This window comes from Chiloscyllium plagiosum, unplaced genomic scaffold, assembly GCF_037043375.1.
Source record: "Chiloscyllium plagiosum isolate Xiang-an unplaced genomic scaffold, Cpla_swu_hap1 HiC_scaffold_18, whole genome shotgun sequence".
In the NCBI taxonomy this organism is placed as follows: domain Eukaryota; kingdom Metazoa; phylum Chordata; class Chondrichthyes; order Orectolobiformes; family Hemiscylliidae; genus Chiloscyllium; species Chiloscyllium plagiosum.
Genome location: NW_028270156.1, coordinates 53534572 through 53553219, shown reverse-complemented (window position 1 = coordinate 53553219; position 18648 = coordinate 53534572). Strand labels below are relative to the sequence as shown.

The 18648-nt window shown below is 41.2% G+C and overlaps 1 protein-coding gene across 10 annotated transcripts in view; it reads left to right on the top strand.

Annotated features, from left to right (window-relative positions):
* The window catches only part of myrf (myelin regulatory factor), a 233421-nt gene that overhangs the window by 176927 nt on the left and 37846 nt on the right, over positions 1-18648 (top strand). For all 10 annotated transcript variants that reach the window (XM_087996624.1, XM_087996625.1, XM_043706035.2 and 7 more), the window contains 2 exons: positions 8655-8855; positions 14444-14552. In XM_087996624.1, coding sequence (XP_087852750.1) covers positions 8655-8855; positions 14444-14552 — 310 coding nt within the window. The remainder of the gene's footprint in view (positions 1-8654; positions 8856-14443; positions 14553-18648) is intronic.

Below are 18648 nucleotides of genomic sequence, written 5' to 3'. Positions count from 1 at the left end.
TGAAGCTAAGAGACTTCAATTCTAGAGACATAAACACAATTCAAGTAAGGAGCTTCATAAGTGGGAAAAGATTACATTGTACCATTGCCAATGGAATGACAGATTGTACAGTAGCCGAGTCTCTTGAATCAGATCCAGCGCAAATAGATTGATGGAATGGTAACAGCCAGAAGTCAGTCCTTAAAAAACCCTAAACAATATATAAACACTCATGTGGTTTGGCTTTTTTTTAAGTCACAGGCAAATTATAGCTGTTAATAATTACCAGCTGCCTGAGGGGGAGGAAAGCCCTTTCACTCTTGAAACAGAGCAAGGTCGGTCTCCTGTCAACAGAATTGGACTAAAGCTACTGTGCAGCTTTCCTATCCACACTTTCAAAATTGCATAGGAAATCTCTCTCTATCTACATTTCCTGAACAGGCCCCCCCATGTTTGGAAAAGGAAATGAAGTTTATATAAATGTTTGGAAAGCGCAAGACAGTAGCAGTAGAACTTGGCTCTCTCCTGCTAAAAAAGATCTTTCTCTTGCAATTCAGATCTGTCTGATTCTCGCAATGGGACTTGGCTCTTTTCTGTAACACAGGAGAACTTTTCTCCCTCCTGTAGTTTAGATCTATCACTCAAACCTTTAGAGGTTCAGGTCCAGTTTAGCCTTGGCAAAAGATCATACACTTAAGCAATATACTTAAAGTTTATGTCATTACTTCTCTCATCTTTATAATCCCAATCTTCTTTTTTGATAATTTTTGACTGTTGCTTACAGTTTGTATGATGAATGCCGCTCTGACTTTCTGCTCTTCTTCAAATAAAATATTTTCTTTCTCTCACAGTGTTTTGGTATTAAGGTTCATCACATTGTCACCAATCCCAGTGCACCCTTCAGAACCTTAAGATGATATCATTCCTCATGTCCCTCTTCCCTTCCTCCTACAGTCTACAGACCAATAAATCCAATTCTTCTGTCACTTCTGATCCCAATTTTCCTCGTTACTTTTACTCTTTGAAAACCTGGTAACTTCTTGCTATGCTTTTTCAACCGATTTTCTCAACAATAATTTAAGAAAATTGCATAGTATGGAAGGCATTCCGACCTGGATTATCATTACTTTTGCCTCATTTGCACTCTTCTTGCCTGGACAGAACAAATAAATGTTCAAGCTTGTTAATCACTTGACATAATGAGAGGGAGAATTTAAAAAGCCCACAGTTGGCATTAATGCAGTTCTTCTCACTTCATGTTATGTTTTTGCCATACATTGACATGCCAACTACATTGACTACCATTGATTAATGCCCTATCTAGAATTACTGTAAAATGTTCCAATTCCTTAATATGCCACTTGGTTGTAGAGTCATAGAGTCATAGAGATGTACAGCATGGAAGCAGACCCTTTGGTCCAACTCGTCCAAGCCAACCAGATATCCAAACCCAATCTAGTCCCACTTGCCAACACCCGGCCCATATCCCTCCAAACCCTTCCTATTCATATACCCCTCCAGATGCCTTTTAAATGTTGCAATTGTACTAGCCTCCACCACTTCCTTTGGCAGCTCATTCCATAAACATACCATTCTCTGTGTGAAAACGTTGTCCCTTAATATTTGCTTCCAGGAGAGTGGCCATTTGTACATTTGTGTTGAAAGCAACCATTTTGTCAGCACTCTCTCATTTGTAATGGGAAGCCTTGGATTGTTTTTTGAGACATAAGAGCTATTATTTGCAGGTGATAATACCTGAGCATTTTCCAGGTTTGGAGCTGAAACTGTTGACGTTCATTCATGGAACACTAATTGAACATGTCAAATACATAGACTGATCTGGGATAACCCTTGAGTAAAGTTGTACAAAGGTTTCCAAGATAGCTACACACAGCATTGTATTGTTTTACCAAGCGGTCTAAAGAATAAAAGCCACTCTAGATAATAGGTTAACTCTAAACTGGTGTGGTCATTGCATTTTTTTTTCACTCACCAGTCTTTTTGTGGTAGTTGATTTTCCACCATACAGTCATAGAGATAAACAACATGGAAACTGACCCCCATTAGTCCAACTTGTCCATGCCAACCAAGTATTCTAACCTAATCTAGTCCTATTTGCCAGCATTTGGCCTATATCCCTCTAAACCCTTCCTATTCACATTTCCATACAGATACCTTTTAAATGTTATAATTGTACCAGCCTTTTAAATGTTGTAATTGTACCGGCCTCAACCACTTCCTCTGGCAGCTCATTCCATAAACGTACCACCCTCTGTGTGGAAAAGTTGCCCCTTAGGTCCCTTTTAAATCTTTCCCCTGTCAAGTTAAATCTATGCCTCATTATCTTTTCATCTCTTCCCAGTGCCCTTGGACAGTTCTTTATGTATCTAATATTTGCATTGACTATAGCCTCCCTGATCTCCCTCAAGGAAGGTGAAAGCGCACAGCCTTCTGTCTAACCAGACCTCTGTCTCCCAAATCTAACTAACGTCCTAGTTATGCCTGACCTTTTTTAATCTTTCAATTTTGTAGCTACAGATGATTTTCCACACTCCACATATGGGCTTCCAGCCTGTGGTCTCTCTGATGCATGGACATTGCCTCAAATACTAAAGCTCAGTTGACTTAGAAATCCCATCAGGGTCAGCAATAATGGGTGAAAATATTTCACATTCTGCCTCCAGGCCAAGGGGATTGTGCCTGATGGGAAAACTATTCTCTATGCACTGCAAAAGAAAGTCAAACCTAGACCTTTCACTGCTGGCAGCCCTTTTCAAAGCAGTAAATTAAAAGTCTGCCCAAATCAGCTGCTGTTTTCTTGGGTGGAGAAAGTGGCTGAGAAAGTGTCATCTCAAACATGAGTTGGTTGTAGGGCCAATCTGCACCCCAGCTCTCAACTTCCAGGATGTTGTTTCTAAAGGATGACCAGGTGAATAGTAATGTTCTATGCCCAGTAAATCAGAGCTGCATAGGATGTTGAATATTTCAATCACTGTTTGACCATTTCTGGTCATTTTAATTCTGTGCTATTTTATTCTTTGCCCAATTTCTTTCCCGTTAAATTTAATGGAAAACATTTCTAACATTCCAGTCTAACCAACTGCGTTGGATAGAAACCAGACTTGGTTGGAGGTAGAAACCTAGTTTTCAACCAGGGGTCAAAATATTATTTTCCATTTTGCAGGCTCCTTGAGATTTTTGATTTTTGGTGTTGACTTTTTCATTCTTATTAATTCATTTGTCAGTTAATGTCATCACATGGTAACAATGCCTTCTATATTTGTCGTGTGGTATTTGGGCTGTCACAGAAACAAAATTAGAATGTTTCTTCAATTGTCAGTTCACTAATAAAATTAAAGCACCATGCACAAGGAAAGCACTAATTTTTAAGACACCACAGTATACAAATTGGCACAAGACAACAGGTGTAAGTTAACAAAATGTTCCTTTTCAAAATTAACTGACAAACACTTCTACACCCAGGAAGCTATCACCCTAACCCAACTTCTGCATCTAGTGAGGACACAGCTAATTCATCTCCATTTCATCAGCACAAAACTAGAACATTTTAACCAGGGAGTTACATCTCTTCTTATTGCATCTCTGATTGTAATCTTAACTTGAAATTTAATAATTGACAGTATTCATGACAGAAGGATTCACTACAGTTTTTTTTTTCACAGTTATCGTAGCACCTGAAGTTACACAGCCTTAAACGAGAGGTTCCACATTCACTTGCAAGGAATTCAGTATCTTCATGATTTAAAGATTTCTTGGGTCCCAGTTAGCTTGCTATTTCTTTGTTCTCAGTTTTAAAACTGTTCTCTTTCCTGTGAAGATTCCTGTCCCCGTCTCCTACCCACACGCACAAATTGCAGCACCTTTTTCCACTTCACTCTACCTCAACCACGGCCATTCTTGTTCCCAAAACCTCTTGCATATTCCATTTACCTCATGCCCTGTTGCAGCATCCTTCTACCCTACATCCCTCTTGCAATACCTTTTTTGACTGCAGCTTTCTTGCAGAGCTCTTGTTCCCAAATCCTTTTTGTAATCTCCCTCAGCTTCCACGTCCCTCTTCCAGCCATATGTCACCCTCACTCTGCTTGCAGCTTCCTGGAGTAATCTCTTCCCCTCCATCCCCTGCCCTCCACATACAGTCACCCCTGACCTAATGGGAGAAACTCCTGAATCTGGTAAAAGACCCTGCATTCCACCAGTCATGGTCCCCAACTCTCAGACACCTGCTCCTGGAGCTCAGCCTTTTCTCCCAACTCTCTGTGGCCTGCCCACTGCACCCCACAGCTGAAAATCAGCATGTCAACTCCCTGTCCCGCCCCCAATGTTTACCACCATCTGAGTATTATTTGCCACCCTTATATATAGGGATACATCCTGACAACTGCAGATGCAGCTCACTAAAGGCTATCACGAGTAAGTGTGAGAATACAGAGCAGCATGGATAGAGCCATGTTTATCACCTGCTGCTCCTAGCAGGAAGCGATATGTTGCTAGCATATTGTGTTCACTAATGGCAGCATGATTGATGCTTGAATTGGTCTTGAACGATTTTCCAAGATTCAGTTCACACATGCATTGCATTTCAAACCAGCATTGTCCAAATCAGGACCAACTTTGTTTTGCTGTTCCCCAGTCAGCAGGAAGAGGGCAAGCGTGGGAAGTGATGGAGGCCTGCAAGATCAGCTTGCTCAGGTCATGAGGGGTATGGGGACGATGTGGGGAGTAAGGCCCATTTTCCAACAGTGGGCATAATGTTCCAAAATCTCACCCCAACTACCATCTATCATTAAGATCTACACTCCCTCTTTTCCCAGCTCCCCCCAAACCCTTTGTCACCCATTCAGTATCCATCACAAAACTCCCGCATTACAATCTCCATCTTGACTTCAGGACTTAGAATCTGGGAACTCCCAGGATCTGTTTGCTGCTAAGTAGTGGTTTGGGAAATCCTGCAATTCAACCCTGCCACCTGCTCCTTCATAGGGTGACAGTCAGTGAACCTGCAAATTGCTAGAAATCACTGATTTAATCTGAGTTTCTGCTTTTTTTGCCTTCTAGACTTGTAAAACCCTTGACACAATTTTGCCTTATTGCATTAGATGCATCTGTGGTTCTAATGGTTTAATGAGTCATAATTTATCCTGACAAAGCTCTTTGGGCAAGCAAACTGAGTTTGAGTTTGGTTTTGGAGAATGTCAAATTTCTCTATTTCACGTGAAGAGGGTCACAGATTATGATTAGATTTGATTAGATTAGATTACTTTCAGTGTGGAAACAGGCCCTTCGGCACAACAAGTCCACACCGACCCTCCGAAGAGCAACCCACCCAGACCATTCCCCTACCTTTACCCCTTTACCTAACACTACAGGCAATTTTAGCATGGCCAATTCACCTAACCTGCACATTTTTGGATTTTGGGAGGAAACCGGAGCACCCAGAGGATACCTATGCAGACACGGGGAGAATGTGCAAACTCCACACAGACAGTTGCCTGAGGTGGGAATTAAACCCAGGTCTCTGGCGCTGTGAGGCAGCAGTGCTTCATTTAAAAAATTGTTTGATATTTCAGATTTTACTATGTTTGTAGACGCATGTCCTAATCTTTATTTCACTTCCTATAAAATTATAAAAAGTTTAATACTACAACCTACTTGTTGCTTCCTGGTTTTCTATCATTAGTATTTTTCAATATGATTAGCTGCTTGGTGATATCACTGTTGCTAAATGCCTGCTATCTCCTCTCGCTAGTGCCAGAATTAAATTAAGGTCTAGAATGGGGGAATCCATGCCACACTTAATGTCTCCAGTCATTCTTTGTCAAGCTCAACAGTGAATCCCATCATTTCACCAGCAACTCCACATGCATCCAGATTTTACAATCAACTTTACCAAACCCTCTGCAAACATATTTAGAATTGGTCCGCAAACATTCCCTATCGTCCTTCCGCACCCATTCCACTACAAAATGATGCATCAGATAGAAGTCCCGAATCTAAATAGCTGCTTGAAACCAATGTTTAAATGGTTTCTCCTTGACCCATTGCTTTTCCCGACTTTACTTTCCCATTCAAAAGCCCTGAAAACACATGTTCTACACAGTGATATAATCTATCCTTCTTTCTATTTATCCTTACTACTTAATCCTGACTCTAATTGGATATTCATCTGTACTTTTTTTAATGTACCAGTATGGGAATTCATTGCATTGTTCAGAATGCTGCCACTTTCATAGTAAAACAAATTCAAAGAAATATTCTTTGCTGGGGAACGTAATAATTCTTCAACCATGTGTAGACAGATCTGTAGATAAGCATCCACTGCCATGCCAGAGGTCTAACATAAACTCTTTATTAAGAAGTACATTTTAATAGTTTATTCATCAACTGATCTCCAAGCATTTTGAAGTCACATTTTGCATATGAAATGAGAAAATCACAATAGCACCATCCTAAACCTCTATTTCCCTGTTAATGCTGGAAAGAGTGACATCATTATAGCTAGCCTGTGCTATCCATTTATGCTCGTAAATCCTTCTGGAGAGCTGCATAAAGATGCAGATTTATAGACTTTTTCCTGAGTTGTGGGTCTGGAGAGTTTCTTAGCACAGATATAGAGTTTTATAGCAGTAGTTAATTGTCAATCGCTATGGGTGGGTTTGAGAGCGATGGTAAACTTTCAAGTTACTGGTTCCATTTGTTGCAAAGAAAAGCCAAGAGGGAGTTGCATATAACAAATAATCGCATTGCTACATTTAACATCAACTTCTATCTATTGGACCCTTCTTATCTTGCATCTGTCATTGTCATCATTTTTGTGTGTTTGTGTGTGTGCCTGGCTATTTTTGTGTATCTCTCTATCTAACCAATTTAGACATATAGAGGTTCAACAGAATGCCTTCAGAATGGTGTTATCCTGCAGCTTTGAACATCAGCCAGCCTTGCATTGTTGTTGCTACTGCCCTGTATCTGTGATATATTGGGGATCTTGTCCATATTTTGTGGTAACTTTTGACTCACCAGTAAAGAACTCAGCCAGTGCTTCAAACGATTTAATGGTTTCACGAGAAACGTTTGGCCAGCCTTTGTTTATTTATGCCTGTAAACAACTGGCACAAACAGCATTTAAGCACTTTGTTGCATTGCATGTTTACAATGTCAGTTCGGAATATAACTTGCCTGTCTATCCTTCCCTGAATTTAAAACTTTAAGCGTTGCCAATCACATTTTCTCATGAAGTCAACACATTTTTGAAAGTACAGTGGGAGAGTTGTTGTTGTACCTTACTCTGTGGAGAATGCTGTGCTCTGTTAAAATTTTCAAATGATTGTCTAAGGCTTCTTCTCCAGCAGTTTTGTTGTCTTTATGGACATGTATAGGTGATGTGACTGGTGTCTTCTGCTTCCCAGTCTGAAGGAGTGCACAATATCAGTCTGGAAGCAGTTGAGATGATATATACCATGAACATTGTAATGATACCTGCAGTCTCCATAAATAGTATATTTTAGACAGGGAGGTGAATACAAATTTGGTAATTACTCTCACATATACTTCTGCATCCTGGAGCAGAAGAACACTGCAAGATCAGAAACTTAAGGAAAATCCCTTCCCCAGTGTCACATTGTCGACTTTTCATAAATTGGAATGAACGATCGTTCTTAAAATGGACACCATCTCTCTTCTGTAAATAAAGATCAAATTACCACCTGACTCCTTTTCCTCTCCTGCTTTTCAAAGAATAAGTTCTTTCCAATGCAGAAGTTACAAGATCAAAACTCTCTTCATAAATCTGTCCTAAAAATAAATCTTGTCAAACTGTATCTGGCCGTCTGTTGAGTGCCCACTCACAAGCACAGTTCAAATTCTATTGCTAGTTTATACAAAGGAAACTAGGGATTAAAGGTGCTGTTGTTGCAATAAAAGAGATGTATTCCAATATAAATTGGACAGAACTGCCCATTCTTTATCAATTTGATGCTTATGGATGATGAGGCCCCTTGCTGTAAATGCCTCCTTTTTGAGCATGATGCTGTTGTGTTGGTATGTTTGAACGCATTCTTTCTTCACTCTTGTCCTATGGTGCATATTGACAAGCTATTGGACCAGGGAAGGCCTTGCAGTAGTGTCTAATCCCTGATATCCTTTGCTTTTCCTATTTTCAGCAGGAGTCAATTGCTAATGATTGGGAGCAGGGTCTTTGGCTGATCTTAACTATCAGAGTGGCAGCGAGAATAATGGGGAGTTGAAGCTAATTGTAACGGCCCAAATAATTCCTGAGGTAATGGCAGCAGACAGAGCAAAGATTGACAATCTAGCTGCCCAGCAGACTCTGTCAGGATGGTTAATCATAAGTAGTTTCGACCAACCTGTTTGAACATGTTAAGACACACCTCTGTGGCAATGGAATTTGAATATGGATCCTTCAGCCTGGTGGTAGGAGCAACACTACAGCATCATAAAATCTCGACAGTTAACTGTATAATTTACCTGCCTTGTAGAGGCAGCTGATTTTTAACTGGTGCTTCTAAAGCATGAGATCTAAAGTGATAGTTAGACAAGGGCAAAAATAAATAGCTTTAAATAAAGATTCTGAGTGCTGCTTTGAAGTTAGCTGGTGAACAGAGCCCAGGTTCATTAAAATTTTATGTTCCCCACAGGCTTCAAACCCTGGACAGTTTGAGAGTGACACGGATGTTTTGTGGCAGCGTGGACAGCTTCCTGACACTGTGTTCCACCATGGCCGTGTCGGCATTAACACAGACCGTCCTGATGAAGCCCTGGTTGTCCATGGCAATGTCAAAGTCATGGGCTCGTTAATGCACCCATCAGACATGCGGGCAAAGGAGAACATCCAGGAGGTGAGTGGACTGTGCCAGTCACTGATTAATGTTGTGATAAATGGGGCATATTGGGCTACAATTCCAAGAGAATTTCTATTTTTTTAAATGATGGTGGTGGACTGTTATACTTTTACATGTATGTTCTTGTCTGAGCTCTGGCTGGTGAGGGTAGAGTCTCCACCGTTCTTTCCATCAATACAGCTGACTGGGTCTCTCTCCCACTCTCACCACCTCCCACCTCCCACCTCTCTCTCTTGGCATATGTTGGAAGTTGTTGCTCAATGTATTTTGTTGCCTCATAAATGCACCTTCCTTGGTCATCAATTTCTGGGGCAGGACTTGAACCCAGTGTTTTTGGTTCAGAAGAAGGGATGCCACCCATTTTACCACAAAACCTTCTTTAAATAAAGATACAGTTAACCAAGTTTCTTAATCCTGAAGGAAACAAAAAATTGACTTCTGTCAAGTTGCACTAGGGGTCAGTTAGCTCAGTTGGCCATGTGGCTAGTATGTGGTGTAGAATTACACAGGGTGTAGGTTTAATCTCCATTCTGGCTGTAGTAGTTTATGGAGGCCCAACCACCTCATGCCCTCTCTGTCTGTCTAACTGACAGGGATGCCTATCATTCCTCAGATTACAGCCAATTAACTTCAAGTTGTATGTCCCAGTGCACTTGATCAAACCTTTCTCTGTTCAGCAGGTTGGATTGCTACTAATTTAGTTATTTTTCTAAGCAGCCTATTCAGAGATGCTATACACACCTGTGGAGCAGGTGGGACTTGAAACCAGGCTTTCTGGCTCAGAGGAAGAGACACTATCGTTGTACCACAACAACTCTAACTCTGTCACTAATTAATAGGCTGACTGCAAGGTGAACATAGACTATTTATTCATGAGGAGAGTGATCACCGAAGAAGTCTGTCTCATTATTTGTGGGAAACCATGTCTCACAGACTTGATTGAGTTTTTTGAAGAAGTAACAAAGAAGATTGAGGGCAGAGCAGTAGATGTGATCTATATGGACTTCAGTAAGGCGTTCGACAAGGTTCCCCATGGGAGACTGATTAGCAAGGTTAGATCTCATGGAATACAGGGAGAACTAGCCATTTGGATACAGAACTGGCTCAAAGGTAGAAGACAGAGGGTGGTGGTGGAGGGTTGTTTTTCAGACTGGAGGCCTGTGACCAGTGGAGTGCCACAAGGATCGGTGCTGGGCCCTCTACTTTTTGTCATTTCCATAAATGATTTGGATGCGAGCTTAAGAGGTACAGTTAGTAAGTTTTCAGATGACACCAAAATTGGAGGTGTAGTGGACAGCGAAAAGGGTTACCTCAGATTACAACAGGATCTTGACCAGGTGGGCCAATGGGCTGAGAAGTGGCAGATGGAGTTTAATTCAGATAAATGTGAGGTGCTGCATTTTGGGAAAGCAAATCTTAGCAGGACTTATACACTTAATGGTAAGGTCCTAGGGAGTGTTGCTAAACAAAGAGACCTTGGAGTGCAGGTTCATAGCTCTTTGAACGTGGAGTCGCAGGTAGATAGGATAGTGAAGAAGGCCTTTGGTATGCTTTCCTTTATTGGTCAGAGTATTGAGTACAGGAGTTGGGAGGTCATGTTGTGGCTGTACAGGACATTGGTCAGGCCACTGTTGGAATATTGCGTGCAATTCTGGTCTCCTTCCTATCGGAAAGATGTTGTGAAACTTGAAAGGGTTCAGAAAAGATTTACAAGGATGTTGCCAGGGTTGGAGGATCTGAGCTACAGGGAGAGGCTGAACAGGCTGGGACTGTTTTCCCTGGAGTGTCGGAGGCTGAGGGGTGACCTTATAGAGGTTTACAAAATTGAGGGGCATGGATAGGATAAATAGACAAAATCTTTTCCTTGGGATCAGGGAGTCCAGAACTAGAGGGCATAGGTTTAGGGTGAGAGGGGAAAGATATAAAAGAGACCTAAGGGGTAACTTTTTCACATCAAGGGTGGTACGTGTATGGAATGAGCTGCCAGAGGATGTGGTGGAGGCTGGTACAATTGCAACATTTAAGAGGCATTTGGTTGGGTATATGAATAGGAAGGGTTTGGAGGGATATGGGCCAAGTGCTGGCAGGTGGGACTAGATTGGGTTGGGATATCTGGTCGGCGTGGACGGGTTGGACCGAAAGGTCTGTTTCCATGCTGTACATCTCTATGACTCTATTATTTCATGGAGATGTTTCCCTCCATAGATTTAGAATACCCAACACAGTAAAATATTGCAGATGCTAGAAACCTGCTTTAAAGTGGAAAATGACAGAAACACTGAGCATCTTAAGGGAAGATTAGATTCATGTCTCAGGCTTACATTTCATTGCAACCAGTAATAAGCATCATCACACAAATGAAACATTTTGCCAGTTTTGTAAATGAAACGTATATACCTGAGAACAGACTTAATTAGCATTCCAGCCACCTCTGTGGCACCTTCATATGGAATTCCCAATTTGTTTTTTTTTATTTAGATGGTTAGATTGAGAATTAAACTCCCTTTACTCTAACTCCAGGAGTATTTATGGGTCCACTTCAAAAAGCCCAAGCTTCAAGTGTACATTGACTCGAACTGACTAAGGGGCTGACATCAACAGTATTATTTTACTTAGGTTATTCTGGTTTGAATGCACGGCCTTAAAGGGCAATAGAAGCAAATTCACCAATGAATTTCAATTGGAATTCAAATTATAGCTAAAACAAAAGTTTGTATGGTTACAGTGAAAGAATAATGGGCTAGTCTGAGTTGACTAGTTATAGAGTCATAGAGATGTACAACATGGAAACAGACATTTCGGTCCAACCCGAAAGTGCTACGTTTTTATATACTGAAAGGTTTGGACACCTAGAGCGCCTAGTTCTATATCAAGCACATTACCTTTTGTTTGGCCATTCAGTCCTTGTATGAGTGTAGAAACTATTGTATTCCTTTAGCAAGGCAACACTAAGCCCCATTATGGCTGCAATTTGCCTTTGCTGCTGTCATTCTGCAGGCAACTCCTCATCATTAACTGATTTCTATGTTCCCCCTCAATCCAATTAGGACACACATTCGAAAATAATGTGTAGGTGACATAAAGGCGACATTGGGTCAGGAGCTAGAAATTATCCAGATGTCAGATCCCCAAATTAAAAATCAATCCCCATGATTCTATTGCTTCGTAAATCTATCTCATGCCAAATGCAGAAGACGACTTCATTGGGCTCATCTAACATTTTCCTTTCTACCATTTGGCTTTTCAGAGTGACATTGCCAATTAACCTGGAGGCGGCGCTGTTAGACTGAGGTGGACAATGTTAAAAATCACACAACACCAGGTTATAGTCCAACAGATTTATTTGGAGGTACTAGCTTTCAGAGCACTGTTCCTTCATATGTGGTTATTCTCCACAACCACCTGATGAAGGAGCAGCGCTCTGAAAGCTAGTCCTTCCAATTAAACCTATTGGACGATAACCTGGTGTTGTATGATTTTTAATATTGCCAATTAATAGAAAGTTGAGTGCTGTACAGATTGGATAGTCAAAATCAACACTAATTTATGAAAAGGAAATGTGTTTGACAATTTTTTTTCGAGTTTGTTGAGAGTGAGAATGTGCGGATGAGGGAATCCACTGGATGTAGTATAATTTGATTTTTAGAAAACTTTTGATCTTGTGTCACACAAGAGATTGTTACACAAAATTCATGCTAATAGGATTAAAGCAATATAATAAAATAGATTGTTTAAAACAGAGTCTGAGAATAAATGGATTATTTTCAGGTTGCGAAGCGTTAAGGCTGCCATAAGGATCAGTGCTGGTGCCTCAGCTATTTACAATCTGTATCAATAAATTAGAACAGGGAATGGGTTTCCTGATGGTATCAAGTAGAACCCTCAATGATGGGGATGATGTGAAGAGGCTGCAAATGGATAAAAGTGAGCGGGCAAGAATTTAGCAGATGGAAAATCAAATATGTAGAAATATGAAGTTATCCACTTGGGTGGACGTAAGGTTAATCTGGGAGACGGGGAACCATTCTTAAAATTGGAATTAGTATTAGCTTTATCGGCACATGTATTCACATGAGTACAGTGAAAAGTTCACATTGCAGGCATTCAGAAGAATCCGGATGTCCTTGAACATGAAGCATAGAAAGTTAATAGCAAGAAATTGGGAAAGGAAATGGTATGTTAGTTTATTACAACTGAATTGGAGCTTCAGGGCCAAGAAGTCTTCCTAGAATCATAGGTAGCTTTTCTATAACACAATGGTTACATTCTTGTGCAACCTTGCATTATAGGAAAATCTCACTTTAGAAACAGCGTTTAAAGAGCCGGTGATGTAATCGTGTTACGGCCAACACACATTTTAAAGTTCACACTTTGGAAACAGTGTCCCCAATTCGTCAATCGCATTACAAGGAATTTGCGTTAAAAAAACGCACATTATAGCAGAACGAACTGTACATAGCTTGATGAGATTACAGCAATGATACTGTTTGATCTACTTTTCTTGCCTTAGAGAGAGTGCAACTGTTCACTAGAATAATTCCTGGTATGTGAGAAATTGTCCAATGAGGAGAGAATCAGTAGTCGAAGGGCATATATTCCAGAGTGATCGAAAGAGTGAGAGGTGATCTAATTGAAATCCGTAAAATCATCAAAAGTCTTGACAGTATAAATGCTGGGAGGCTGAAGAGAAATCTCCACTCACAGAAATCCACATTTTTGGAATATTCTAACTTAGTGAACTATGAAGGCTAAATTGAGGAATACGTTCATGACTGAGATCAAAAGATTTTTGATCCTAAGGAAATCAAGTGAAATGTAATCAAGGTGTTAAAGTGGAGGTAATGTAACACCTCAGTCAGGATCTTACCAACTAGCAGAGCAGACTCCAAGGTTTGTATGACCTATTCAAGCTCATTTCTCATGTTGCTATGTTCCATCTTTGTTGCTTGAGCAAAATCCTGCAGCTTCCCACCTGAAAGCTCTGTGGAATTACCGTCATTACACAGGTTATAATGGTTCAAAAAGAAGGCCCATTATCTTCTCAATGTTGACAATGGATGGGCAATAAATGCCAAGCTGGATAGTGGCACCCACACTCCCAGAATGCATTGAAAACAAATTGCATCGAGAATTGTAAGGGGAAGAGCAGTCTTGCCCACATGGAAGGTTCTACTTCAGCTATTAGTGTGTCTTTTTATGGACACCAGTGAATAATGTGCTGTCTATATTTTTGAATTGTCCAAAACCAGTTTATTGCATTGTGCAATAAATTCAAGGTTCCAACATGCTGCTTATGTTCGCATCTTGTTATTGTACTGCATAGTATGTTCCAGGTTGCTCTACAGCCATACTGCTAAGAGGGAACATTGCTGATGGACCTTCGATGCATTTACACCAGTTTTGGTGTTCTTTTATCCTTTTTGATCCAGTTTCCAGATGCACAAGGCTATCCCTTTACACCATCAGGTCTCAAATTAATTAGTTCTCAAATGTTGTCAGATGCAGAGAGAGACACAAATTGAATTTTGAGAATTTCATCGAATATACTTGGTTTTGGTTCCAATGGTGATTTTCTGCCAATGCAGGTAGACACCACAGAGCAGCTGAGGAGGATAACCCAGATGCGGCTGGTCCAGTACCAATACAAACCTGAGTTTGCTGCCACAGCTGGCATAGAGAATGCGCCTGAGACAGGTAAGCACCACCAGATTGGGAAGTGGGAGAGCAGTAATGCATTATGCATTCCACGATTCCTCATGGAATTACAGTTCTTGGCTTAACATATTGAACTGGGCAGTCAAATGACCCCAGAACTTCTCTCTTAGTCACGAGTTACTGACTGACAATAGGGAGCATATCATCCAGTCTAGGAAATGGTGGGGAACCTTTGAGGATAAAAGCAGAATCTTCTGAGCTTTACAAATTGAGCAGGTTTGAGGTTAATTCCTTAGTCTGTTCTGAGTTAGTTGATCTCAAATGGAGTATCCATTGCTTCAGTGACAAAGGGATAAGTAGTTAAGGTTTCCACTGCTAATCACCCCTATAGGAATATTATGTGAACATGTATGTGATTGTCACCATAACTAAGCAAATGTAAAGGAAAAGTGGAGGATAAACAATCATTAGCTGTATGGCTAGAGTGCCTCATTGGTGATGTCAGATCTTATGGCACTAGGACCTGTGGAAAGAAAGTTCTACTACATCATGTCTCAGTACATTGTTCAGAAATCTCCATTAGTTTGCATCAGGATGATTTCTAGTCCTCATTTGACTTACAGTCCAACTTGTCCATGCCGACCAGACGTCTCAACTTAATCTAGTCACACCTGCCAGCACCTGGCCCATATCCCTCTAAACCCTTTCTATTCATATACCCATCCAGATGCCTTTTAAATGTTGCAATTGCACTAGCCTGCACCCCCCCATTTCCTCTGGCAGCTCATTCCACCCTTGCATGAAAAGGTTGCCCCTTAGGTCTCTTTTATATCTTTCCTTTCTCACACTAAACCTCTAGTTCTGGACTCCCCCACCCCAGGGAAAAGACTTTGCCTATTAACTCTATCCATGCCCCTCATGATTTTATAAATCTCTATAAGGTCACCCCTCAGCCTCCAACATTGCAGGGAAAACAACCCCAACCTATTCAAACTCCCCCTATAGCTCAAATCCTCCAACCCTGACGGCATCCTTATAAATCTTTTCTGAACCCTTTCAAATTTAACAACATCCTTCCGATAGGAAGAGGACCAGAATTGTATGCAATATTCCAAAAGTGGCCTAACCAATGTCCTGTACAGCCGCAACATGACCTCCCAACTCCTGTACTCAATACTCTGACCAATAAAGGAAAGCATACCAAATGCCTTCTTCACTATCATATCTACCTGTGACTCCACTTTCAAGGAGCTTTGAAACTGCACTCCAAGATCTCTTTGTTCAGCAACACTCCCTAGGAACTTACCATTAAGTGTATAAGTCCTGCTAAGATTTGCTTTCCCAAAATGCAGCACCTTGCAATTATCTAAGTTAAATTCCATTTGACATTCCTCATCCCATTGGCCCATTTGATCAAGATTCCATTGTAATCTGAGGTAACCTTCTTCATTGTCCACTACACCTCCAATTTTGGTGTCATTTGCAAACTTATTAACTGTACCTACTGTGCTCACATTCAAATCATTTATATAAATGATGAAAAGGAGTGGACCTAGCACCGATCCTTGTGACACTCCACTGGTCACAGGCCTCCAGTCTGAAAAACAACCCTCCACCACCACTCTCTGTCTTCTACCTTTAAGCTAGTTCTGTATCCAAATGGCTAGTTCTTCCTGTTATCCATGAGATCTAACCTTGCTAGCCAGTCTTCCATGGGGAACCTTGTTGAATGCCTTACTGAAGTCCATGCAGATCACGTCTACCACTCTGCCTTCATCAATCCTCTTTGTTACTTCTTCAAAAAAACTCAATCAAGTTTGTGAGACATGATTCCCCACACACACAAAGCCATGTTGACTATCCCTAATCAGTCCTTGCCTTTTCAAATGCATGTATATCCTGTCCCTCAGAATTCCCTCCAATAACTTGCCCACCACTGACGTCAGGCTCACTGGTCTATAGTTCCCTGGCTTGTCCTTACCACCTTTCTTAAACAGTGGCACCACGTTAGCCAACCTCCAGCAAAGTGCATCACCTCACATTTCATCTGATCTAACAGGCCTGTTAAAGCTGCTAATACCTCCTCTCAATTTTAATTAATTCCAGTATATTACTGTCCCTCCCCGATTTCTGGACTTGCATCAAACATTTTTATATTTTATACAATGCATAAGTGTTCATGATTCTCTAATACCTCAGTTTGAATTATCTGTACTGTATCCACCTCTGGTCACTGCAACATGGAAGTGCTGGAAGCAGTGCAGAGAAAAGCTACAAGGCCTACTCCCTTGTGTCAACATACTGACTTCATGAGGAAAGTTAAAAAAACCCTCTGCTGTTATTCAGCATTTGAGAACTGATCTTGTTGAAGTACCTTGGTGTTGAAAATTCCCAGGACAGAAAAAAAATAAATCGCAAAGTAAGTTTAGTAAAATTAGTTAAACCTTGACTAACATCGAAATTGGCCTGATCATCTATACATTGCTGTTTGCTCCATGGAGATTGTTCTTACAACATACTGGGTCAGTATGGGTGGAAGTTAGGAACAGCAAGGGAACAGACACCGCATTAGGGATTTTCTACAGACCACTTAATAGCAGTAGAGAGATTGAAGATCTCATAGGCGGGCAGATTCTGGAAAAATGCAAAAGTAGCAGGGTTGTTGTTATGGGTGATTTCAACTTTCCCAATGTCGACTCTTAAGTGCAGATGGTTTGGATGGAGCCGTTTTTGTCAGGTATATTCAGGAGGGTTTCTTTACTCAGTATGTAGACATCCCGACGAGGGGAGAGGCCATTTTGGATTTTGTGCTCGGCAACGAGCCAGGACAGGTGTCAGATTTCGGGGTGGGAGAGCACTTTGGTGAAAGTGATCACAACTGCCTCACATTTAGCATAGCCTTGGAGAGTGAAAGTAGCAGTTACCGAGGGAAGACATTTAATTGGGGAAAAGGAAATTATGACACTATCAGACAGGAGTTGGGAAGTACAGACTAGGAGCAATTGTTCCACAAAAAGGGCACAGCAGACATGTGGAGACTATTTATGGAGCAATTGTTGTGAGTGTTGCACAGATTTGTTCCTCTGAGGCAGGTAAGAAGGGGTAAGATTAAGGAATCTTGGATGACGAGAACAGAGGAAATTCTTGTCAAAAGGAAGAAGGCAGCTTACGTAAGGTATGATTTGGAGATGCCGGTGTTGGACTGGGGTGTTAAAAGTTAAAAATCACACAACACTATAACTTGGTGTTGTGTGATTTTTAACTACGCAAGGTAGAGGAAGCAGGGATCTAGCACAGCTTTAGAGGATTACAGGCTTGCTGGAAAGGAGCTCAGAAATGGACTAAGGAGAGCCAGGAGGGGTCATGAAAAAGGTTTGGCAAGAAGGATTCGGGAGAACCCAAAGGCATTTTACTCATACATGAGGAATACGAGAATGATCAGGGAGAAGGTAGGACCAATCAGGGATAGCGGAGGGAACTTGTGTGTGGAGATCGAGCAGATAGGGGAATCCCTAAATGAGTTTTTTGCTTTGGTTTTCACTAAGGAAAGGGAACTTTTGTAAATGAAAACTTAGAGGAGCTGGGTACAGTCTTGACCGGTTCAAGATTGATGAAGTTGATGTGCTAGAAATTTTGGAAAACATTAAGATTGATAAGTCCCCAGGGCTAGACCAGATTTATCCTAGGCTGCTCTGGGAAGCGAGAAAGGTGGTTTCTAAGCCGCTGGCCAGGATATTTACCTCCTCACTCTCCACAGGAGCCGTACCAGAGGATTGGAAGGAGGCGAATGTTGTTCCTCTTTTCAAGAAGGGAAATAGGGAAATCCCTGGCAATTACAGACCAGTCAGTCTTATGTCTGTGGTCAGCAAAGTTTTGGAAAGAATTCTGAGGGATAGGATTTATGACTGTTTGGCAAAGCATAGTGTGATTCAAGGCAGTCAGCATGGCTTTATGAGGGGCAGGTCATGCCTCACAAATCTTATTGAGTTCTTTGAGGAGGTGTCAAGACAGGTCGACAATGGTCGAGCAGTGGATGTGGTGTGTATGGACTTCAGCAAGGCATTTGATAGGGTTCCCCATGGTAGGCTCATTCATAAAGTCAGGAAGTATGGGATACAGGGAGATTTGGCTATCT